This window comes from Saccopteryx bilineata, chromosome 2 (genome assembly GCF_036850765.1).
Source record: "Saccopteryx bilineata isolate mSacBil1 chromosome 2, mSacBil1_pri_phased_curated, whole genome shotgun sequence".
Lineage (NCBI taxonomy): Eukaryota > Metazoa > Chordata > Mammalia > Chiroptera > Emballonuridae > Saccopteryx > Saccopteryx bilineata.
Genome location: NC_089491.1, coordinates 273,219,728 through 273,246,057, shown reverse-complemented (window position 1 = coordinate 273,246,057; position 26,330 = coordinate 273,219,728). Strand labels below are relative to the sequence as shown.

At 44.9% G+C, this 26,330-nt stretch overlaps 1 protein-coding gene across 1 annotated transcript in view; it reads right to left on the bottom strand.

Annotated features, from left to right (window-relative positions):
* Nucleotides 1–25,598, bottom strand: part of DNAH10 (dynein axonemal heavy chain 10) — a 135,871-nt gene extending 110,273 nt beyond the window's left edge. The window contains exons 1-4 of the mRNA XM_066260762.1: nucleotides 25,385–25,598; nucleotides 23,176–23,274; nucleotides 20,589–20,689; nucleotides 3,902–4,010 (exon numbers count right to left, since the gene is read on the bottom strand). Of these exons, the coding sequence (XP_066116859.1) occupies nucleotides 3,902–4,010; nucleotides 20,589–20,689; nucleotides 23,176–23,274; nucleotides 25,385–25,598 (523 nt within the window). The remainder of the gene's footprint in view (nucleotides 1–3,901; nucleotides 4,011–20,588; nucleotides 20,690–23,175; nucleotides 23,275–25,384) is intronic.
* Between the last annotated feature and the right edge of the window lie 732 nt (nucleotides 25,599–26,330).

Sequence of the window (26,330 nt, the reverse complement as noted above, 5' to 3'; positions counted from 1 at the left end):
GCCATGAGAGTGAGGGAGGAGCAACGTCCCTTCTAAAATGCTTAGTTTTAGCAGCCGATGTTTCTACCTAATGAAAAACTTATAATACATTTCTTTTCTAATTCCTAGAGCTGAATGCTATGTAAAGGCTAAGTTGACTGCCTTAGTATCTTCTGGCTCCTCTAAGTCTAGGGTTGTATAGACTCTGTAAGCTTTCTATAGTCTAAGAAAGCTGTGAGGGTCTTCTGAGGATCCTGAATAACTTCTGACACCTTAGATAAACTTATGGTTGTTTTTCTGAGTATATTCTCTGATCCAGGCTAACAGAAACTGGTGGAAAGTGTCTAAAAATTTCTTTACTTGCTTGGGTGGTGGGGTCCCACTTAGGCTAGGCAATTAGAAACATTTTCTTAAGGTGGTCTCAGTTGTTGTAAGTGGGGCAGCCTATGTACAGTACAGATTTCTAACAGTCCTGTTCAGGCTTGAGGCTCCTCTGAAAAAAGGGGGTTCTGAGCTTTCTAATTCTGTAGGTTACTTGGAAAAAAAGAATTTAAACTATTTCTTATTTTCTCCTTCCTTGACTATCAGCTATAATTGAACTATTGTTCTTATGATACCTTAAATCAGCACCCTGCCCTTTAACTCAGTTGGAACTATGAGGGCTCTAATCTATGACATTTCTATAGGAAATATTAAGTAAAACCCGAGCAGTTTCACCTCTGCACTTTTCCTAATGTACTTATTTACTTAGCTGATTTAACAATTGCAGTTTGATAGGGTGGTAAATCAGGTGGAGGTTCAGGATTATGTCTCTAGAGTTCTCTTTTCTACTTATTATGTTAAGAATTCTTCTATTAAATTAATCAACAGTAATATTTTTCACTCTGGGTTTTGTGACCTAACATTGAACAATTAACAATTACTGAATTATTATATATCCCCTAATATTTAAACTAAAATTTTAACATTACAGGCTATGAAATAGCAAATGAAAAGGAGAATTAAAAGACTGTTGAAATAACATATACATTTCTAATATAGAAAATGTTTTTTACAACAACAGATCCTTGGTACAAAAAGGAAGTCTTTGTATTTGACAGACTATACAATTCTATATGCTTTATTATTAATATAAATTTAGTACGATTCACAATAAAAGATTATAAACTACTATCTCTAATGAACTACTGATTTTCAGAGAAAAATAAGGAATGGTCAAAATGTAGTTACTATTTTGTGGCTTCCTAGCTGGCAAAGAGATGCTAACCCTCTTTTTGACCTATAGAGCTTTACAACATTAAGTCATTATAAGGGTCGGGGTAGTAAACTAAAAAAAAACACACAATTTTATAAACTTATTTTCTTAACAGTGGGGTATTCTAGTTTACTTAAGGTCCTCAATTTCCTCAGGGACATAGTAACCCTATAATTCCCTGAGGACCCTTTTCTTATAATTCTTGACTATTATGGCTAAAGCAGTGGGTTTAGAAGGGGCCGTATTCCCTAAATCTTCTCCTTGGGTCTGGCTCCAGGTAGGAGGCAGGGATTCCCCGGAGCCAAAGCAGAGGAGGGCAGGGGGCTGTAGCAAGGTAATGACAGCCTCTAGCTTACTGCACTGTTATCTTTTGCCTGACCAAGCAGTGGCTCAGCCCTTGAGTTAAGAAAGAGGTTTCTTTGTTATATACACTATAAGGGAATCAGTCAGGGTGCCTGGGATTCCCAGTGCCCAAGGGGGAGGGGCAGGTGCCCAAAACTGTGAGGGGAGCCTGCCACTTCTTCTGCAGCCAGCTGCAGCCTGGCTGCCTTTTCTTTCTCTACCTCTGCTGCTGTACTGGGCTGTATACTGACCGTGCCACCTGCCTGCGGGTGGGTGCTGGTGATAGTATGCTAGACTCTCTCTGTTTTCTATGGGTCTAGCAATCCTTGGTTTGGCCAGTCTGCTCTTAAGTTGGCCATTTTAATTTACAGAGAGTTCTCAATGTATCTTTTTAATATTAATTCTTACCCTTTATTTTCTAAATGGGTAAAATTTCTTTGGGTCAGTAGGTGATATCTGAATATCTGAAACTAGTTTCTACTCTATACTTCCTCCAGCACTCTCTTATGTCTTTAGTTAGTTCCTATAATTTGTGGACTTGTTTAGGAATTTCCCTTAATATAGCTCTTAAAAAATTTCTTAACATAACCTGGTCTTCCCGTGGCTATGTCAATCTACACATCTATATAGGGCATCTGGTCAGGGTGCGGGACCCAATAGACATTTGCCCTGACAGCAAAGAGTGGGTAAATTGAAGGTGCCCTCTGAGGGCCACCCTACACCAAAGGTTGGCCATTCTAGTTCACAAAGAGTCCACAACGTGGCGGAATCAACAGGAGTCTTATAGTCTCGTGCTCTGCAAGAGAAATCAAAAAAGTTATCAAGCAAGCACTGAAGAGGCGTTAGGGCAGTAGGATTGCCCCTGACCCATGGCCCTTGACTCTTGAAGGAATCCTGTGAGGAAGCAATGGGCGAAGCAGACAAACAAACCCAATATGCACACGAAACAAACAAAACTTCTAAACCGAAACCAAAAGGGAGAAGGCAGCGTCCTGTGTTCCCTGATCGGGTGGGGAGAAATCAGGTAGCATCCCGCCTGCTCCACTACACCCGTTCTCTAACCAGAGGTCTGTTTCTAGATATTGAAAGAGGAAGCTTCCTTACCAGACAGTCTCGAGACTCCCAAATGTTTCGTATCTGCCAAATTCAGTTTCCAAACGGCAACTGCCGGAGGCTGAGGCTGGCCAGCTACCAACGTCTGCTACAGCCCACTCCGTGAGGAGGGGTCTTACATGACCTATCTCACTGGGGCCTCCATGTGTTACATCCCAGGAGACAGACCACAGCAAACCCAAAGTGAATTTTATAAGTTTTATTGCAAACCTGCACAGGGACTGCAGGCAACCCACGCAAGGGAACACTGCAGTCCTGAGCTTCTAAAATGGCTCCTTTATATAGGGTGGCTATCTAGGTTGAGCAAGCAAGCAGCGTTTACAAGGGTGTAGGAGGTGTGATTAGCTGGCCTTATTCTTGGCTAAGTCTCTAGGGTAGGGCTTCCTGGATGTTGAATACATAGAGTTCAGTGGAAAATATTGCTACATTTCTAACGGTTGTTTATCTTTTGCCTCCAGCCATGTACTAGATGTACTCAGTTTTCATGGCTGGTGGCCTGCACTGCTTGTCCTAAGATATCACAATACATACTGACACACTGTGGTTCATGGATTGTCACATATGGCACCCAAGTACTACACAGATGCACTGATCTGGCCCAGCTGGACAAAGAGAGAAACAATTTTGGTTTTCTAGAAACATCTGCTGGGTCCCCTGCTTTGCCTGTCTCTCCCTTCGCATCAGTTCCTCATAGCCAACAGCGTTATCTATCGCTCACAACACCACAAAGCTTATCTAAGTCTTCTCTCAAAAGGACATCCCAGCCTTCCTGCGCTTAAGGACACTAGACAGCGCTTGTGCACTATGCTTAGGGCTATTTTAAACAGTGGAATCACCAACAAAAAGCACAAAAGTGTGAAAACTACGGCCTAAACAGATCATGATAAGGACACCTCTTTACAGCTGGAGCTGAAACAAGATGGCAGAGTGTCACCTTGTCCCATCCTCACCTGGGAACACGCACGTTAGGTGACTCAAATGTTTCCCCCAGCACATGTCCTTGGAATGACCTTAAAAGTATTACAAGTACTGATTTAGGCATTACAAAAAATTTGAGTGGATAAATTTTGCAAATTTGGAATCCATGAAAAATGAGGGCTGTACTAATAAAAAGTCATATTCTGAAGAAAATGTAAAAATTTAGACTCGCACCAAAACAATATTTAGACTCTCACATACACACAAGCATGTGTACACACACCGGCAATGTACCTTTTGTGTTTCTCAGGAAAAACACCACATTCTGGTCCAAGAACTCCTCAGGAACAGGAGTACAAAGCACGTGGAGATGCGTCTTTTCCACTATTTGCTTAACAATTTTCTGAAACACAAGGAACAAAACCCTGTCACGCTGAGCTATGTCCATTCACTCAAATAACCTAACACTCCAATATGCCTGAGCTGTCCCTTCAGCGCCGTGTTCTGATCACCCTAACGACACAGACATAGGGCACCGTGGGCACTGGCAGGTCACACGTGAGCCAAGAGGCACCGGACAGAGTCTTCTATTCTCTTCCCAGCACAGCCCCACTCAGATAAACCGACCTGACAGAACTTCTGTAGGCTGCAAATTGCAACATACCAGGCCGGGATTCAGTTTTGAGGGTGGGGTATATTCACAGAGCAGCTAAGTGACATTGCATTTAGCACAGGTCTGGCTAAATGCTCACATCCTAGCTTTAAGCCCCACCCTGGGATCTGTACAGGAAAGGGTTAACTCAGCAGCCTGGGGTTGTCCAAACTCTGCAAGTTCCCAAGTTTTTCAGTCTGGCCCTTAACCAGACCCTGGGTGTTCATCTCCATGCCGCCTGACATGAACATCTTTGTACACCTGGGGACTTAGGTCCACTGTGCTGGATAGTTTATACTAACAAAGTGATTTATGATGAACACTGGTTTTTGTTTGCCTGGGGCCCTGGGCCACACTGGATCTGTATGACTTCTTAGAGTGCTGGAGACTTGAGTAACCAAGGTTAGACATGTGGACACTTCATGCCTATGTGACTACACCCAACGAAAACCCTGGACGCCAAGGTGAGCTTCCCTGATTGGCAACACTTCACGCATGTTGTCCCATGTAGCTGTGGGGGGAATCTGCTCTCTCCATGTCCTCGCCCCCCCTTTGGCAGCTTACACCTGCTTTCTGCTGGACTCTGCCCTATCTTTTTTTCCCTTGTTGATTGTTGTGGACCGTAAATGGCAAAAAGCCATTGTTTAGATTCGAGGCTTAGCAAAAGGCTAAGTTCTCCCCCCTCCACCTCCATATTGGTTATGATGCTGAGTATTTGCACCCACTCTACTTGCTTCCTTGGGTTGCTGGAAGCAATATACATGCCCTTCCTCTGACTCTTTGTTTGTTCAGATGTTGGTAGATTTCACTAATGTATCCTGTTTTTGCCTTGGGAGAGTTCCTGTCTTAGCCTTGGATGTGCAACTTTGTATCAGGGTCCTTGATTTGCATATGGCTATATAATAAAGCGAACTGGGGCTATGGGGCACTCAGATACTGCCAGGCATTTTGAAGAGTCCTCCGTGTTTCCTTAATTCTGCACCGTTATTAGGAGGCGCGTTGGTCTGCGGCAAGTGGCGCCCAAACAGACGACTTGAGTACGAGGAAACTAAAACTGAAGGAAGGTGACGGAACTCCCCAAAGTGAAGTGCACACAGTAAGTAAAGTTTTGGAGAGACAAGATGGCGCTGGAGTAGGCGAACGTACCAGCATCTACCTCCCAGAACCAATGTGGATTACAAACTAATTTTATGAACTATCAACTGGAAAAACCAACTTTGGACTAAACTAAAAGGACTCTTCAACCCAGGAACGCTGAAGAAGCCACCCAGAGACTGGTAGGAAAAGCGGAAACGCGGAGAGGGCTGCCCAGCTTCTCGGAGCGAACGGCAGCAGGGAGAGACTCGCGTGGCGGGAAGTGAGTTTAGCAGAGGGGAAAGGGCCCTGAGCCCCAGGAACAAAGCCCCAGCCTGCAGCCCCAGAGCCCAGAAGAAGCATAAGGACAGTATTTAGCTGGAAACAAGTCAGGATACTGTTTGTGAGAGAGTCTGATTTCTCAGACCCAGGATCCTTCTTAAAGGGACCACACAGAACATCTCTCTCATAAACACTCACCCGGGGCTCCTAGAGACGGAGGGAGAGGGGAGAGAACCACAGTAACAGGAAGAGAGTGCAATCTAGGAGGCATAGGGAGAAACATTTTTGGGAGATAGCCACTCTAACCCCTGGGACGAGTCACTCCCCAAAGCTGAAGTGAATATTTCCCCCAGAAACAGCAATACCAGCAAAGGGAAGCAGGAGAGCAGCCAAACAAGCTCCCCCGCGGCATTCAGAGCAGAGTCGCATAGAAGGAGGGAGCTTTCGGGTCTACAGTAGTGAGTCTTAGGGTCCGAGCTGCAACGCCCCCACCCACACGGCTGAGGGCGCACCGGAGAGCGGGCGGCAGCGGGAGACAAAAGCGCGGTTCTGCTGGCAGGGGCGGAAGCCGGCTGGCCACCAGTGGGCTCAGGTGTGAGCTCAATCTTGCCCGGCTAGGGAGAAGGGGGCGTGCAAAAGCGGCTAAGCTCAGCTGCCGGCAGCCTGTAATCCAGCCTCCGGGAGAAGGGCGGGAAACCCAGAAAGGGTAGAAACCAGCCCCGGAGCAAGGGCAGAGGAGCACATCCCTGCCCCACCTGTGCAACCCAGGCTTGCGGTCTGACTTGGTAGCAGGCTCCTCCCGCGGGGGTGGAGCCAAAAGCCCAGAAGAGGCGGAGTTCCGCTACGAAGCTGAGCTTGGGCACGCAGCCTTTCCTGGTGGTAGAGCCAAGGCTAGCAGCTGTTCCTTGAGTGGGATCATCCTGCAAAGGCAGGGCGAAAGCTCGGAAACAGGCGGAGACCCGCAGCTGAGCAAAGGTGCTTGCCAGTGCCCTCAGGACCGAGCATAACATCACACACGGGGGCGGGGCAAAGGCCAAGGCCACCAACCCTTGTGCACCCGAGCACGTGATCACAGCCACTCTCGTGAAGAGAAAATGCGGAGGCAGAGAAATACAACACAAATAAACCAAGAGAAATCCCCAGAAAAGGACCTAAGTGAATCAGATATAACCAAATTACCAGATGCAGAGTTTAAAATAACGATTGTTAGGATGCTCAAAGATATTAGAACCACCATAGATGGCCATTACGAAAACCTAAATAAAGAGATAACAAATATAAAAAAGGACATTGAAATAATAAAAAAGAATCAGACAGAAATGACAAATACAATATCTGAAATAAAGAATACAATGGAAGGAATTAAAAGCAGGATGGATGAAGCAGAGAATCGAATCAGTGAGTTAGAGGACACAATAAATAAAGGCATGGAAGCAGAGCAGAAAAAAGAAAAGAGACTCAAAAAGTCTGAGGAAACTCTAAGAGAGCTCTGTGACAACATGAAGAGAAATAACATCCGCATCATAGGGGTTCCTGAAGAAGAAGAGAAAGAACAAGGGATAGAGACTTTGTTCAAACATATTATAGCGGAAAACTTCCCCCAATTAAGGCAGGAAAATATTTCACATGTTCAGGAAGCACAGAGAACTCCATTAAGGAGAAATCCAAAGAAACCAACACCAAGACACATCATAATTAAATTACCAAAGCTAAATGATAAAGAGAAAATATTAAAAGCTGCTAGAGAAAAAAAGACAATCACCTACAAAGGAGCCCCCATAAGGATGACTTCTGACTTCTCAACAGAAACACTTGAGGCCAGAAGGGAATGGCAAGAAATATTCAAAGTAATGCAGAACAAGAACCTACAACCAAGACTACTTTATCCAGCAAGGCTATCATTTAAAATTGAAGGAGAAATAAAAAGCTTTACAGACAAAAAAAAACTAAAGGATTTCACTACAACCAAACCAAGGCTGCAAGAAATGCTAAGGGACCTGTTGTAAACAGATCAAAGGAAAAAAAGAATATAGCAAAAGAGAAAAACAGTTTTAAAGAAAAAAAATGGCAATAAACAATTACATATCAGTAATAACCTTAAATGTTAATGGATTAAATGATCCGATCAAGAGACATAGGGTAGCTGCGTGGATAAGAAAACAGGACCCATACATATGCTGTCTACAAGAGACACACCTTAAATCAAAAGATGCACACAGACTGAAGATAAAAGGATGGAAAAAAATATTTCACGCAAATGGAAATGAAAAAAAAGCTGGGGTAGCAATACTTATATCAGACAAAATGGACTTTAGAACAAAGACCATAGTTAGAGATAAAGAAGGTCACTACATAATGATAAAGGGAGCAATACAAAAGGAAGATATAACCATTATAAATATCTACGCACCTAATATAGGAGCACCTAAATATATAAAGCACACTTTGATAGACTTAAAGGGCGAGATCAACAGCAATACTATAATAGTAGGAGATTTCAATACCCCATTAACATCATTAGATAGGTCCTCAAGAAAGAAAATTAACAAAGAAACAGCAGACTTAAAGGACATATTAGATGAACTCGATTTAATAGATATCTTCAGAACCTTTCACCCTAAAAGAGCAGAATATACATTCTTTTCAAGCGCTCATGGGACATTCTCTAGAATAGACCACATGTTAGGGCACAAAAGCGGGCTCAACAAATTTAAGAAGATTGAAATCATATCGAACACTTTCTCTGATCACAATGGCATTAAACTAGAAATCAACCACAATAGAAAAATTGAAAAACATTCAAACACTTGGAAACTAAATAGCACGTTATTAAACAATGAATGGGTTAACATTGAGATCAAAAAAGAAATTAAAAAATTCCTAGAAACAAACGATAATGAGCATACATCAACTCAAAATTTATGGGACACAGCAAAAGCAGTCCTGAGAGGGAAGTTTATAGCATTACAGGCATACCTCAAGAAGCTAGAAAAAGCTCAAATTAACAACTTAACCCTGCATCTAAAAGAACTAGAAAAAGAACAGCAAGTAAAGCCCAGAGCTAGTAGAAGGAAGGAAATAATAAAGATCAGAGCAGAAATAAGTGACATAGAGGCTAAAGAAACAATACAGAGGATCAATGAAACCAGGAGCTGGTTCTTTGAAAAGGTAAACAAGATCGATGAACCTTTAACAAGACTCACCAAGAAAAAAAGAGAGGGGACTCAAATAAATAAAATTAGAAACGAGAGTGGAGAAATAACAACTGACACAACAGAAATACAAAATATTGTAAGAAAATACTATGAAGAACTGTACGCCAAAAAACTAGACAACCTAGATGAAATGGACAAATTCCTTGAATCATATAATCTTCCAAAAATCAATCTGGAAGAATCAGAAAACCTAAACAGACCAATTACAACAAATGAGATTGAAACAGCTATCAAAAAACTCCCCAAAAATAAAAGTCCTGGGCCTGATGGCTTCACAAGTGAATTCTACCAAATATTCAAAGAAGAACTAACTCCTATCCTTCTCAAGCTATTTCAAAAAATTCAAGAGGAAGGAAGACTTCCAAACTCCTTTTATGAGGCGAGCATAATTCTGATTCCAAAACCAGGCAAAGACAACACAAAAAAAGAAAATTATAGGCCAATATCCCTGATGAACTTAGATGCAAAAATCCTCAATAAAATATTAGCAAACCGGATCCAGCAATATATGGAAAAAATCATACACCATGATCAAGTAGGATTTATTCTTGGGAGGCAAGGCTGGTACAATATTCGCAAATCAATCAATGTGATTCATCACATAAACAAAAGAAAGGAGAAAAACCACATGATAATTTCAATAGATGCAGAAAAAGCATTTGATAAAGTCCAGCACCCATTCATGATCAAAACTCTCAGCAAAGTGGGAATACAGGGAATATACCTCAACATGATAAAGGCCATCTATGACAAACCCACAGCCAACATCATACTCAATGGGCAAAAATTAAAAGCTATCCCCTTAAGATCAGGAACAAGGCAGGGTTGCCCCCTTTCACCACTCTTATTCAACACAGTTCTGGAAGTCCTCGCCACAGCAATCAGACAAGAAAAAGAAATAAAAGGCATCCAAATTGGAAAAGAAGAAGTAAAACTATCATTATTTGCAGATGACATGATATTGTATATAGAAAACCCTAAAGTTTCAGTCAAAAAACTACTAGACCTGATAAAAGAATTTGGCAAGGTGGCAGGATATAAAATCAATACTCAGAAATCAGAGGCATTTTTATACACTAATAATGAACTGTCAGAAAGAGAAATCAGGGAATCAATCCCCTTTACCATTGCAACAAAAAAAATAAAGTACCTAGGAATAAATCTAACCAAGGAGATTAAAGACTTGTACTCAGAAAATTATAAAACATTGATAAAAGAAATCAGGGAAGATACGAATAAGTGGAGGCATATACCGTGCTCATGGTTAGGAAGAATAAACATCATTAAAATGTCTATATTACCCAAAGCAATTTATAAATTCAATGCAATACCAATGAAAATACCAATGACTTACTTCAAAGACATAGAACACATATTCCAAAAATTTATATGGAACCAAAAAAGAACACGAATAGCCTCAGCAATCCTGAAAAGGAAGAAAAAACCGGGAGGTATCACACTTCCAGATATCAAGTTATATTATAAGGCCATTGTACTCAAAACAGCATGGTACTGGCATAAGAACAGGCACATAGATCAATGGAACAGAACAGAGAACTCAGAAATAAACCCACAGCTCTATGGACAACTGATATTTGACAAAGGAGGTAAGACAATACAATGGAGTAAAGACAGCTTCTTCAACAAATGGTGTTGGGAAAACTGGACAGCTACCTGCAAAAAAATGAAACTAGACCACCAACTTACACCACTCACAAAAATAAACTCAAAATGGATAAAAGACTTGAATGTAAGCCATGAAACCATAAGCATTTTAGAAGAAAACATAGGCAGTAAGCTCTCTGACATCTCTCGCAGCAATATATTTGCTGATTTGTCTCCACAGGCAAGTGAAATAAAAGACAGGATAAACAAATGGGACTTTATCAAACTAAAAAGCTTCTGCACAGCTAAAGACAATAAGAACAGAATAAAAAGACAAACTACACAATGGGAGAATATATTTGACATAGCGTCTGATAAGGGGTTAATAACCAAAATTTATAAAGAACTTGTAAAACTTAATACCAGGAAGACAAACAATCCAATCCAAAAATGGGCAAAAGAAATGAATAGACATTTCTCCAAAGAGGACACACAGATGGCCAATAGGCATATGAAAAAATGTTCAACATCATTAATGATTAGAGAAACGCAAATTAAAACCACAATGAGATATCACCTCACACCAGTCAGAATGGCGCTCATCAATAAAACAACACAGAATAAGTGCTGGCGAGGATGTGGAGAAAAGGGAACCCTCCTGCACTGCTGGTGGGAATGCAGACTGGTGCAGCCACTGTGGAAAACAGTATGGAGATACCTCAAGAAATTAAAAATCGAACTGCCTTTTGACCCAGCTATACCACTGTTAGGAATATACCCCAAGAACACCATAGCACTGTTTGAAAAGAAGAAATGCACCCCCATGTTTATGGCAGCATTGTTCACAATAGCAAAGATTTGGAAACAGCCCAAGTGTCCATCAGAGGATGAGTGGATTAAAAAGCTTTGGTATATATATACTATGGAATACTACTCAGCCATAAGAAATGATGACATAGGATCTTTTACAACAACATGGATGGGCCTTGATAACATTATACTGAGTGAAAGAAGTAAATCAGAAAAAACTAAGAACTATATGTTTCCACACATAGGTGGGACATAAAGATGAGACTCAGAGACATGAACAACAGTGTTGGGGTTACAGGGTGGGGGGAGGAGAGGGAGGGGGTTGGGGGAGGGGAGGGGCACAAAGATCATGGCTTTTCAGCATTGGCCATATTCCCCCCTTAATCTCTAGACAGACAGCAAATATTTACGTATGGTGTTCCCACTATAAAGACTGCTGTCTTAGGGACAAATGCTGACAAACTATTTCAGCAGTTCCTCCTTCTTCAAAGTCTTATATGTAAACATAGAGCTCCATGTTTCATAGGACATACTCAAGCTCACTCCATGCTTCCTGGTGCTTTAGCACAAGGGAATGCCCCCCCCCTTTTTTCTTTTTTTTTGTATTTTTTCTTTTATTTATTTATTTTTTGTATATTTCTGAGGATGGGGATGGGGAGGCAAGAAGACAGACTCCTGCATGCGCCTGACTGGGATCCACCTGGCATGCCTACCAGGGGGAATGCTCTGCCCATCTGGGATGTTGCTCTGTTGCGACCGGAGTCATTCTAGCAACTAGGGCGAAGGCCATGGGGCCATCCTTAGTGCCCAGGGTGGATTTGCTCCGGTGGAGCCTTGGCTGTGGGCGGGAGGAGAGGGACCGGGAGGGGGGAGAGGGGGAGGGGTGGAGAGGTAGATGGGCGCTTCTCCTGTGTGCTCTGGCCGGGAATGGAACCTGGGAATCCTGCACACCAGGCCAATGACTCCAACGGGTCTACCATATCATGCTTTTTACTTAAAAAAAAAAAAATTTACATTTCTTTTGAAAGCTGATGAACAGGAGACACCAAATCTACCTTCTTTATTAGATCTAGCTAATAACACTGTTCTGTCTTTTTTCCAAATAGCTCCAGATATATGGAAAAGATTTATATAGGCGGATGGGGATCCTCAAACCCCTCAGCGAGACCTTCTGAGAATGGCTTTTAAGATACCTAGAGGCAGAAAAAGCCCAATAGAGATCAGGGGGAACTACCAGCTTTTAGGATACACCCTTAAAGGCTCCAGCACCCCAAAGGGGTCTCATAGGATGCCATCTGGGTCCTGCTTCAATAGTGGAAAGGAAGGTCATTGAGCTAAAGCCTGCCAGGCTTACACACCTCTGCTGTGAGGAAACAGGGACACTGGAAGGTGGGCTTCCCCCTCGCTCCTCTAAGGGAGGGTTCAGTCTCTTCCAGGCCTGCTCCAGCCACCTATGACCTAACCTTGCCCAGAATGCTGGGGTTTGCCACTGAAGGCTGAAGGTGCCCAGGGCCGTCGACCCCATCTACGACACTGTGGACGAGCCTAGGGTATTTCTTCCAAGAAGCAGGTAAACTGATCTCATTTGCACAAGGGCCACTTAACTATGTTTTGCCTGAATAGTCAGGTTCTTTATTCTTCCCTCAAAGATCTCTGTTGTGGGTGTTGATAGTCCTATTTTCTGCTGCTTAGCTTAATATATAGTGATTCCTTTATTCCTCCTACCTCAATGCCCCACTCATATTTCAGGCTGGGACCTACTCTTAATTTAGAGCTCTCTTTCCTCCTTTTGCCAACTTGTATTATGAATTTACCTTTGCCACCCAGCTTAGTGTATCCCAAGGTTCTCTTTACCAGGCCACAGTCACAGAGCTCCAGGGAAAAGCAACCTGGTCTCAACTCTCCAGGCAGAGGAGAACAGAAGCTCCATATCCACGCATGCTGCAAATGGCTTTTTCCAGTCTACCTGAATCATTACCAGCTAGAAGCAGCGGTCATTGGGACTTGGACATGAGCTGCAAAGTATAGAATGGTGACAACAATTCCAGTGCCATACGGACTTTTCCTGTGGGGAACTTTCCTGGACTCCTGCTCCCTGTGACAGCTCCTAACAGACTGAACTGTGGTTGGGTTGCATTTTTCAGGGATTTGGCATGGTGAGGGGGCCAACTTGGACTTGGGGAACATGTTAAGGACACTACTCATTTATAGATTCTTGCTGTATTGGCCAAGAGTTTGCTTAAAGGCTTTTAATCACTGTAAAAAAAATAGAGGACTAGATGAAGAAGATGGGGCACATATACACCATGGTATATTATTCAGCTAGGAGAAATGGTGACATTGGATCACTTATAGCGGAATGGTGGAGTCTTGGTAGCATTGTGCGGAGTGAAATAAGCGAATCAGAAAAAAAACAGGAACTGCAGGATTCCATACATTAGTGGGACATAAAAGCGAGACTGAGAGGCATGAACAGGAGTGTGGTGGCTATGGGGGGTGGGGGGAGGGAAGGAGGGAGAGGGGGAGGGGAGGGGGAGGGGTATAGAGAGAACTGGATGGAGGGTGGCAGAGGACGATCTCTCTTTGGGTGATGGGTATGCAACATAACTAAATGACAAGATAACCTGGAAATGTTTTCTTTGAATGTATGTACCCTGATTTATTGATGTCACCCCATTAAAATAAAAATTTATTTATATAAAAAAAAAAAAAAAAAAAGAAAGTTTTTGGGGAAAGTGTAGTTGGGAGTAAAAGATTATGGGACAGATAGGGTAAAAAATAAGGGACCTTTATGTAGAAATGTTTCTGTATGAAGACAAATCGTTATCTAAAGAGTATCAGGGTGAGCTGGAAACAGAGGGATGTGAATACAAGGATAACTTGGAGTCTGAGGATGACAGGGGGGATAAAAAATCCATGGCTATGGCTGCCTTAGCCACGGGGCCTCCGCTGCCCTCAGCTCCTTCCTACATTCAACCCTCTGCTCCTCCGTTCCCTATCAGGCTGATTGCGGAGTCTATAGCTCAAAATCTGGGAAATCCCCTCTCCAACAATCTATAGGTCAGGCTCGAAATGTAGGGGAAACAATAAATGATGGCTTTACCCCTTTTCCTGTTATAGAAAAACAGGATGATACAGAGAGACTAGTGCGAGAACATGAACCTGTACCTTTTAGAACTCTGAAAGAGTTTAAACTTGCTTGTGCTCAGTATGGGCCTACTGCCCCTTTTTCACTTGGTTTATTAGATACTATTAGGGCAAAGGCTCTTCCCCCAAATGACTGGAAGGTGATTGCTTGTGCTTGTCTCTCCGGGGGTAATTATTTGCTGTGGAAGTTGGACTTTCTTGAGAATGGAAAGGAGACTCAGGTATTAGGAAGATTGCAGCTTTTCCTGTCATGGTCTGATTTTCTTTAATGTTTTGACTGCAGTCTTCTGAACTATCATTTTGTTTATTTCTTGTTCTTTGCCTGGAGGTTGAGGCAGGAGACCTGTGTTGGATCTGACTATAGAAAATATCCCAGCAGCTGCCGAGAGCAAATTTTCTCGGGGAGATTTTGTTTAGTCACATCCTTCAGTCCCTCTGAAAATGCCCTAATATCAGGCAGGCATCTTTCTAATCTGGATGTGCTCTGAAATCCTGGGTTTCTCTCTGGTTTGTCTGGTTCATCTAATTTTTGTTTCTGTTTAGTCTTTGTTTAATGTTGTCAAAATGTGTCTGTTTTTAAGGCCTGAATTAAGGTTTTTTTGCAAGCAAAAATTGGAAATACTGGCTCTAATATTTAGAAAAAATAAAATGTTTATAGAACTTGTGAGGAGCTCTCATTTAAATTTAAATAGAATAGAATGTAGATCCTTAAGACTTACTGATTTGGCCCTGGCCGTTGGCTCAGCGGTAGAGAGTCAGCCTGGCGTGCGGCGGGACCCAGGTTCGATTCCCAGCCAGGGCACATAGGAGAAGCGCCCATTTGCTTCTCCACCCCCAACCCCCTCCTTCCTCTCTGTCTCTCTCTTCCCCTCCCGCAGCCAAGGCTCCACTGGAGCAAAGATGGCCCGGGCGCTGGGGATGGCTCCTTGGCCTCTGCCCCAGGCGCTAGAGTGGCTCTGGTTGCGGCAGAGCAACGCCCTGGAGGGGCAGAGCATCGCCCCCTGGTGGGCAGAGCGTCGCCCCTGGTGGGCGTGCCGGGTGGATCCCGGTCGGGCGCATGCGGGAGTCTGTCTGACTGTCTTTCCCCGTTTCCAGCTTCAGAAAAATACAAAAAAAAAAAAAGACTTACTGATTTGGTTAGTGCATTGTGAAGTGTGTTCAGAGTTAGGAGCCAAATAGCAATTTAAGTATTAGGATTAATCAAAGTTATATGTTATACTTGTGTTTTTTGTGTATAAACTGTCTTGTTTATGTGCAAGGTTATACTCAGTTAGGCAAAACAAAGGAACTGAGCAAAATTAAGCAGGGCCCTAATAAGTCATTTCAAGAATTTGTCTCACGGCTAATTCAGGCAGTTAGAAGAATAGTATAAGGATGCTAATTCTGCTTCTCAGGCCACATCCTGCAAAAGGGGCCCCAAGGAAATTGGTGATTTGGCTCCTCTGATTTTGCCAATTGGATTAAAAAAATAGGTCAGGAATGCCCTGAAATGGAACTAACAATACAAGGGTGTAAATTTAAAGGACTTTTAGATACTGGATCTGATGTATCTGTTATTGCTAAGCTACATTGGCCTCCTTCCTGGCCCACTCATGCAGCAGCCATGAATTACAAGGTATAGGGCAGAGTAAATCCCCTCAACAAAGTTCTAGTTTTTTACAATGGGAAGATAAAGAAGGTCATTCTGGATTTTTTCAGCTTTATGTGTTCCCTGGATTGCCAGTTAATTTGTGGGGTAGAGATGTTTTGAAAAATATGGGGGCATTGCTTGTAAGTCCTAATAGTTTAGTTAGCACTCAAATGCTTGATCAGGGATTTTTTCCCACCAAGGGACTAGGGAAAGAACAGCGAGGAATTCTCATCCCCATAGAAGTGGCACCCAATACCAGAAGGTGTGGATTAGGATATCAAAATTTAGCATAGGGGCCTTGGTAGCTCCTGCTACCTCAATCATGCATTGTGCAGACCCAATTACTTGAAAATCAGATAATCCTGTATGGGTAGACCAATGGCCCCTTTCTCAGGAGAAACTTAAGGCAGCTGCTCAATTGGTAAAAGCAATACCAGTGGAGAGTTTTGCCTCAAGGTATGGCTAACAGTCCTACCTTGTGCCAAAAATACATTTCTCAAGCTATCTCTCCAGTACGAAGGCAGCACCCTAAGGCATACATAATTCCTTATATGGATAATATTCTTATCGCTCATCCAGATAAAGACACTGTGTTGATCATTTTGCAACAACTAGAATATTCTTTGAAAGAATCAGGACTTTTTTATAGCTCCTAAAAAAGTACAGCAATCTTTAGCTTTTTCTTATTTAGGACAAATTATTGAGGGACAACAAATTCATCCACAGAAAATCGAAATCAGGATAGATCATTTGCAAACTTTAAATGATTTCCAGAAACTGTTAGGAGACATAATTGGCTTAGACCTTCCTTGAAATTAACTACCGGGGAACTGAAACCACTTTTTTTTTTTTTTTTTTTTTTTTTTACCACTCAGACTGCGTTCTCTCCCTCTTGAAACTACTTTTTGATATTCTTAGAGGCTCAGCTGAACCAGCTTCTCCTCGGCTACTTACTACACCTGTGGGATAACAAGCTTTAAGGCCTTGCAACAAGCACAACTAAAACGCATAAATCCTGAAGAATCAATGGCCTTACTAATGTATCCCTCAAGTTATACTCCAACGAGACTACTGTGGAAAGCTTCAGTCCTACTGAATAGATACATTTGGCTGTTACTTCTAAAAAAGTTTTATCTTCGAATTTTGATCTTGTCGCCTCCTTGATTATCAAGGGGCATTGGCGACCCTTACAGCTTATAGGTTTTGAGCCTCAAATTATTGTTGTTCCTTTTTTCAAAGGATCAACAACAATGGCTCTGGGAAACTTCCACTAAATGGCAAATTGCTTTTGCAAATTGTACAGGCCAAACTGATTCTCACTATTTACTTATGGTTGTTTCCACAATAGAGACTGCTGTCTTAGGGACAACTGCTGATGAACTATTTCAGCAATTTCTCCTTCTTCAAAGACTTGTACGTCAACATAGAGCTCCATGGTTTTTTGTTTTTGTTTTTGTTTTTTTTTGTATTTTTCTGAAGCTGGAAACGGGGAGAGACAGTCAGACAGACTCCCGTATGCGCCCGACCGGGATCCACCCGGCACGCCCACCAGGGGCGACACTCTGCCCACCAGGGGGCGATGCTCTGCCCCTCTGGGGCATTGCTCTGTTGCCACCAGAGCCACTCTAGTGCCTGGGGCAGAGGCCAAGGAGCCATCCCCAGCGCCCGGGCCATCTTTGCTCCAATGGAGCCTTGGCTGCGGGAGGGGAAGAAAGAGACAGAGAGGAAGGAGAGGGGGAGGGGTGGAGAAGCAAATGGGCGCTTCTCCTGTGTGCCTTGGCCGGGAATCGAACCCAGGACTTCTGCACGCCAGGCCGATGCTCTACCACTGAGCCAACCGGCCAGGGCCTAGAGCTCCATGTTTTATAGGACATATTTGAGCTCACTCCTTGTTGATCAAGCTACTCAAAAGAAAATTATTTGGAGCAACCATGACAGATCGAGCAATTCAGTCTCATACTATTCATCACCAAAACGCTGCAGCCCTATGTAAACAGTTTCAACTTTCTCAGGAAGCAGCACGGCAGATTGGTATATCCTGTCCATGGGGTCCTATACTACAATCTGTCCCTTCATTTGGAGTTAACCCTCAAGGACTCCTACCAGGACAACTTTGGCAAATGGATGTTACTCATATACCTTCATTTGGCAAACAGTCCTATGTCCACGTTACAATGGATACTTATTCTGGATTCATAGTAGTCTCTGCCAGAACAGGAGAGGCTGCTAAGCATGTTATAGCTCATTGTCTGTATGCATTTTCTATTATTGGACTTCTTGATGTGATTAAAACTGACAATGTTCCTGCATATGTAGCAAAAGCATTTACTGTATTTTGTCAAACCTTTCAAATTATAGGTATTTCTTACAATCTTTAAAGCCAAGGTATTATTAAAGTGCACCCAGCAAATATTTAAGGTCAATTTTAAAAATATAAAAGGGGGAGTCATATCCTGGAATTCCTGCAAATCTACCTTATCTTTTAAAATTTTTTCTTTTGAATGTTGATGAACAGGAGACGCCAAATCCTTTTCTCCTGCAAACTTCTACCCTCTTTTATTTAATTCAGCTAATAACACTGTTTTGTCTTTTTCCAAATAGCTCCAGATATACGGAAAAGGTTTATATAGGCAGATAGGGATCCTCAAACCCCTCAGCGAGATCTTCTGAGCATGGCTTTTAAGGTACCAAGAGGCAGAAAAAGCCCAAAAGAGATCAGGTGAAATACTAGCTCTTGGCATACACCCTCAAAAGGCTCCAACGCCCCAATGGGGCCTCATAGGACTCCATCAGGGCCCTGCTTCAATAGTGGAAAGAAAGGTCATTGAGCTAAAGCCTGCCAGGCTTACATGCCTTTGCTGTGAGGAAGAAGGGACACTGGAAGGTAGGCTTCCCCCTCGCACCTCTAAGGGAGGGTTCAGTCTCTTCCAGGCCTGCTCCAGCCACCTATGACCTAACCTTGCCCAGAAAGCTGGGGTTTGCCACTGAAGGCTGAAGGTGCCCAGGGCCGTCGGGCCCATCTACGACACTGTGGACGAGCCTGAGGTAATTCTTCCAAGTAGCCGGAAGACTGGTCTCATTTGCATAAGGGCCACTTAACTATGTCTTGCCTGAATATTCAGGTTTTTTATTCTCCCCCCAAAGATCTCTGTTGTGGGTATTGATAGTCCTATTTTCTGCTGCTTTGTTTAATATATAGTCTTTCCTTTATTCCTCCTGCCTCAATGCCCCACTCATATTTTAGACTAGAACCTACTCCTAATTTAGAGCTCCTTTTTTCCTTTTTTGCCAACTTACAAATTTACCTCTGCCACCCAGGTTAGTGTATCCCAAGGTTCTCCTTACCACCCCATGGCTATAAAGCTCCAGTATAAGGCCCCCTGGGTTCATCTTTCCAGTTTAAAGAAAACGGAAGCTCCGTCTTCATGCGTGCTGTGGATGGCTTTTCCAGTCTACCTGGGTCATTAACAGCTAGAAGCAGTGGTCTTTGGGACTTGGACACGAGCTGCAAAGTATAGAAGTGTGACAGCAATTCCAGTGCCATGTGGACTTTTCCTGGATATGTTTCCTGGACTCCTGCTCCTGTGACAGCTCCTAATGGACTGAACTGGGGTTGGGTTACATTTTCAGGGATTTGGAATGGTGTTGGTGCCAACTTGGGCTTGGTGAACATGTTAAGGACACTATTCTTTTATGGATTCTTGTTGTATTGGCCAAGAGTTTGCTTAAAGGCTTTAATCACTGTAATGTATTAAAATGTTTGGTTAGGTATCTGTTAGCATTGACTATACTAATTTTGTGTTTGTTCTGTATTTTTTTAGTCTGCCTTCAAATTAGAATCTAGGAAACTAGGAAATCAGATAAGTGCAAATCTCAGCACACAAAGAAAAAGAAAAGGGGGATATGTTGTGGACCGTAAATGGCAAAAAGCCATTGTTAGATTCGAAGCTTAGTAAAAGGCTAAGTTCTCCCCTCTCCACCTCCATATTGGTTATGATGCTGAGTATTTGCACCCACTCTACTTGCTTCCTTGGGTTGCTGGAAGCAATATACATGCCCTTCCTCTGACTCTTTGTTTGTTCAGATGTTGGTAGATTTCACTAATGTATCCTGTTTTTGCCTTGGGGGAGTTCCTGTCTTAGCCTTGGATGTGCAACTTTGTATCAGGGTCCTTGATTTGCATATAGCTATATAATAAAGCGAACTGGGGCTATGGGACACTCAGATACTGCCAGGCATTTTGAAGAGTCCTCCCGGTCCCATCGTTTTTGTTTTGATAAGTGTGTTTCCTTAATTCCGCACCGTTATTAGGAGCCGCGCTGGTCTGCGGCAGTTGATTCTCATCTGCATCCTTTCACTGAAATAAACTATAGTCATGAGTACAAAAGCTCTTCTGGGTCCTGGGAGCCATTGTAGCAAACCATTCCTGAGGGGGACTCCCAACAGAGAAGTCTATTGTCTCCATTCCAACATGGTGGGGCCCTCTTAGGAACTGTGTCAGTTGCCAAATTCATGAGAAGGCACGAAATTCCCATTACCCTCCCAGGAGAAGAGAGCCATGCATACCTTGGTGGGCAAGTCCTCTACACTCTCTTCGTTCACTCCTTCACCATCTAAACTGATTAAAGGCTGATGTGTGGAACTGCTTCTCAACAGAAAACTCTTGGCTGCAAAACATTATTCAGTGAACAAGATGAATGACTCAGATAACCAGGTTCCCTCCCAGCAAGACCAGATGTGCATTTTGTACCACGGCGTATTTCACTCACGGGGCACAGTATCAAAAAGCGCTACCTACTCTTTTCATAAACGGGTCCTACTGCAGGCTTGACATACATTACAATTAGGAGTTAGTCGTTGGCATTTTTGATGGCTTCTCCATCAGAAATTTAATGTGTGTGTGTGCATGTGTGTGTGGGTCTTCTACTACAGTGGCAATGAGTGACTTCCCAGAGTTTTACTTAAAAAGGAGTTTTATCATCAGGAAGAGAATTACAGCTAAGACGTCAGTCAGTATTTACTCTCTTTTTCACTAGGAAACTCAAAACGTGTGGGGAATGAAGAGTCCACTGTTGTCGATGCAGATCCAGAAACCCTGGGGGGCACCGGTCACAGCCCTGACAGTTTTGAATGAGTCCAGTAATTACGAAGAGAGACCTTTCCCTGGACAGCTCAGCTCTTAACTTCAAAAGACACTATGCAGAGTCGGGTGGCTTTGAGATCAAATCAGTACGTGAGTGTCTGAATCCTCCCTACTACTGGTTTTCTCACCCAAAAATGGGACAATAACATCCACTGATCGGATGGACTGTGGACGATTAAATGACAGCGTGGTTCAGCAACTGGCATACTGGCAGGTAGAAGAAAGTTTACAGCCAGCAGTACTAACACACTTAGGGCATGAGTAATAGCCCACAGTCAAAAATACACTTGAATGGCCTGACCTGTGCTGGCACAATGAATAAAGCATTAACTTGGAGCCCCGAGGTTGCCAGTTTGAGACCTCCAGCTTGCCCCGTCAAGGCACATACGAGAAGCAATGATGCTTCCCGCTTCTTCTCCCCCTTACCTCTCTCTCTTTCTCTCTCCTCTCTCTCAAATCAAAGTCTTGGAAAAAAAAAAAAAGAAAGAAAAAAATACACTTGAATGTACTCGATGACTCGATGTCACTGAGCTGTACATGCAGAAGTGGTTAAATGGCTAAGTTTCCTGTGATGTATTGTTTTACCATGATAAAAAATATATATACATTTAACTATCAACTTGGAAGTAACGGTATTTTGCTTTGGCGGAGACGACTTTCCTGACCTTTCTCTCCAAGCGACTGCCTCCCACCCACATCCTTCCTGTTCACAGACTCACAGGGTGCATCAGGGGACCCTCAGAACCACCGCCTGTCTCATCACAAGCCAATCTAGACAGGCCTTGTTCACGACGGACAGCCTTTAATTCTAGACTTGCAGGCTCCAGTCTTAACTATGGAGGGGATTACATTTTGGTCAAAAATAACTTCTTCTGAAAAATTAAGATGACTTAAAAGAGACACTGAACATCACCAAAATCCTTTTTCCTCTCTGACCTTCAGATACTCAGTAGCTTGTTAACCGTGATGTGTCCAGTCTACAGCTTCTAAGTTTTGGAAGGGAGGTGAATTACGGGACAAGTGGGAAAAGGTCAGGTGGCTCTGCAGGTGATATGGGTGGCCTGGGACAGGGTTTCTCAATGTTAGACTACTGACATCTGGGGCTGGGTCATTCCTGGTTGTGGGGGCTGCCCTGTGCTTTTTGTTGTTGTTGTTGTTGTTTTATTTATTTTTTTCTGTATTTTTCTGAAGCCGGAAACGGGGAGAGACAGTCAGACTCCCGCATGCACCCAACAGGGATCCACCCGGCATGCCCACCAGGGGGCGACGCTCTGCCCACCAGAGGGCGATGCTCTGCCCCTCCGGGGGGTCGCTCTGTCTCAACCAGAGCCACTCTAGCGCCTGGGGCAGAGGCCAAGGAGCCATTCCCAGCGCCCGGGCCATCTTTGCTCCAGTGGAGCCTCGGCTGCGGGAGGGGAAGAGAGAGACAGAGAGGAAGGAGAGGGGGAGGGATGGAGAAGCAGATGGGCGCTTCTCCTGTGTGCCTTGGCCGGGAATCGAACCCGGGAATTCTGCACGCCAGGCCGACGCTCTACCACTGAGCCAACCGGCCAGGGCCTGCCCTGTGCTTTGCAGGACATTGGGCAGTATCCCTAGTCTCTACCCACCAGGTGAGCTGCCTTCCAGTAGCGACAACCAAAAAGTGTCTCCGAAGAACACCAAATGCCCCCTGGGGGCCAAAGTCACCCCCAGATGAGAACCGCTGCTGTACAGAACTGCATCAAAGCCTGCAGCTAAAGTGACTTTGTTGCTGCAGGAGAAACTGCACAAAGCCCACAAGGGGTCAGTTGGGGTCTACAGAAACCCCTCGTTTAGACCTTGCCACTAGTCAGCAGTAAAATCCTTGACCTGTGCCTTGGGTTGGACAAAGGAAGTGGCAAGTGTAGTTCACACAACGGGACGTCTCCTGCACAAAACCGAGTATAAGCCATGGGTATGGGGTTCAGCTGCCCGAGACGCATCCTGGAGCTATGGTTCCGAGCCGGGCAAGGGCTCCTCTGGGCTGCCCACCTAAGTCCGCACCTGACGCCTTCTCCACGGCCTCGACTTTCTGAGACTCAGTCTCTTCTTTGTCATCCTTCTCCTCGGACAGGCCAGGAATGTCACCATCTGCACAGCCACATACATGTCAAGAGAAAAATGAACCGTCACTGTGTTACTTCATGAGACACCTGGCGTCACAGCTCCCTCCAAGCTGTCGGATAGGACATGGCAGGAGAGCCGAGCAGGTTGGTGAGCCCGAGGACATCTCGGGGCGGAAGTGACCTGGGTTGACCCAGAAGCTGCCCCCTCCAGCCAGTAGGAAGTCCCTCACCCCCACCCTGCCCTTGGAATGTAACGTTCTGCCCACCGTCCCACCGTGGGAGGCATTTTCAAGGACGCAGCCTGAGAGCCACGCGTGGTTGAGACCATCTGGATGGTGACCGTGATTGAAGCCCACTGATGCCTCTCTATAAACTAAGATCCTGGCTGGCGGGCGGTCAGAGAGGTGTCCTCGTTGTGCAGGGGCCCAAAACCAGCCTCAGATGAAAGCCCCCATTGCCCATTAAACCTGACACCTATCCATCTGCCCTTCTCCTCCATCTCTCCATGCATGAGGGCCACTTTGTGAATCCACACAGTCACACAGGAATATTCCAGATGCCCCAGATGGCCTTAGATGATACTGGGGGAAGACTCATACAAATTCTCCAGGAGATGAAGGACACAAGAATGATGGCAATGACGACCAGCCCAGAAGAAGCAGAAATAGCTAACATGCATGTTTAAAAAGAGGCTCAGCTCCACTAATTATTAAAGTGTAGGCGCTAGTCAGATGGCTCAGTGGATATAGCGTCCTCCCAGCATGTCAACGTTGCAGGTTCAATCCCCGGTCACGGCACATACGAGAAGCAATCAACGAATGCACAACTAAGTGGAACAACAATTGATACTGCTCACTCTCTCTTAAAAATACTTGTGTGATTTCTTAAAAATTCAAACAAGTTATTAAATGATAGGTATAGAATGATTACATTTTGTTTTTTCAAGAAACAATATATGCTTACCCATAAGAATAGCATCTTGAGCTAACTGCTGCTAGTGCAGACCCCCTTCTTTCCTCACCAACATCCTCACCAGCACCTATTGTCATTCATTTTATTATTAACTGAAAGAAAAGTCTTGACCGGGGGAGGGAAAGAGACAGAAAAGAAGGATGAAGGCACATGCCCTGGCACCAAGCCACATCCTTTGCTCACACCAGAGACCCCATAGAGAATCTATGGAAACTGTCCAAAGTCTTTGTGAACCTGTAGGCTGCACAAGCAGAGGGTGAGTGACAACATGAGACGCAGAGCTGGGGAGGTCCCACTTCTGTCTAGAACCCAACACCCAACACCATTCTGGTGCCTCCAGGATCAGCAGTTTTGAGTTTCCAGGGACAGCATCCTCAGCAGGGATCCACTGGCATTCTCATGACATGGTGACAGTGGAAAAGAACCAGGAAAGGAGAGGAAGGATGGAGGAGACTCAGACGCAGCCCAGAAACAGATCACAGCCCGAGGGAGGTTTCCAAGCACCCTTTGGAGGGTTCAGGAATTTGCCAGGGGGACCCTCAAGTGTACAAAATCAGGGTTACTGAAATTTGGTCCATGTTAGTCAATGTAAATACTTAAAATCCCTTGTCATTTCGAACACCTCATATGGGCATGACTTTACACCTGCATGTCAGGAGCCTGGGAAGATAGAAAGGATGGACCTCTCTCCCACACTTCTGTGGGCCCTGCCACTGCCAAGGACAGTGAGGATGAAGGGTTTGCTCCCGTCTCCTGGGCCACCTCTTCTGCACCTGTGGCTTGTCATTGGGCAGTGGCTCCTACTCTTGAATTTTTATTGCCAGGGTGACCTATGTGGGTGAGTCATTTTAGCTTCTCTGTGCTGCAGCTTCCTCGTCTGTAAAACGGGGTGATAATACTCCCACTTCACAGCACGTATGAGCTGGTACAAGCGTTTGGAACTGTACCTGGTACACAACAGGCACTAAATAAGCGTTTGCTGAGACTAATCAATCAAGGGCTGCCTTTCCAAGGGGGCAGTGAGAGCCGGGGAAGCTCGTCCTGCCCCCCCCAGGACCCCGACAGCCCCTGCACGGGGTGGGCGACCACTACCACCCGCAGGCAGGCCTGCAGCTGAGGCCGCGGCGGGGCAGGCAGCGGCGGAGGGGCGGCCGCGAGCTCACCGGTCTCCACCTCCACCTCCTCGGGCACCACCGTGCGGTAGAAGAAGAGCGTGGCGGTGCCCTCCTCGTCACTGGTCCGGTTGAGGAAGTACAGGATGAGGTCCTCAGCCTCGCCGTCGTGGCGGTTCAGCAGCTCCTCAAAGAGCTGGGGGTCCGTGAGGCCGAAGGCCGTGTACACGCGGTCGCGCAGCCACAGTACCCGCAGGTCGTCCATGACACCACGCCGAGTCCGGCCGAGGCAGCCCAGGGCCTGGCCGGCAGACGAGCGTCCTTGGCAACGGCGCCCCAACAACGGCCACCAGGGCAATGGCGGCCGCGGCCCACGCGCCTGCAGCCGCACCAGCACCGGGTCCGCGCGCTCGCTTGCAGAGGCGCGAATGCAGCCCCAGCCTGCGCACCGTGGGGAGCGAGGGGCTCCACCCCAGACGTGGGCCCACCCTCCCTCTGGCCCCAGCTCGGGGACAGCACGCAGGGACCTCAGACGCGGACTCAGGCCGCTTGTCACCAAGGGCTGCTGACTTCGGGTTTCACCGTGCAGGAGCGTAGTCCTAGCATTCCCTGTGCCGGCGTGCTGCCCATTTTGCTGTAAAGAAACCGAGGCAAGACAGGTGACAAGGTCACAGCATCTCAAGAGATGGCAGGGGCAAAATTGGAGGCCAGGAAGGACTAGTCTGAGCCCCTCCAGCCATTATGGATCAAAGGACATCGGAAAAGCGAGTATCTTGCTTGCCTGGAGAGGTCCAACAGGAGAGTTCCTTGGGGTTGGAGGGTGAGGGCACAGACTCAGGGAACGGACCGGGTGTCTTGGCTTTCTGGTCAAGCCACAGGGCGTAATGAAGCGAAACACTCACGTTTTAAAAATATACATATTTTATTTTTTTCATTAGTAAAAAGAAGTTCAATACTGATAGGAAGGTGCAAATTTGTCCTTTTATGCATTTGGGAA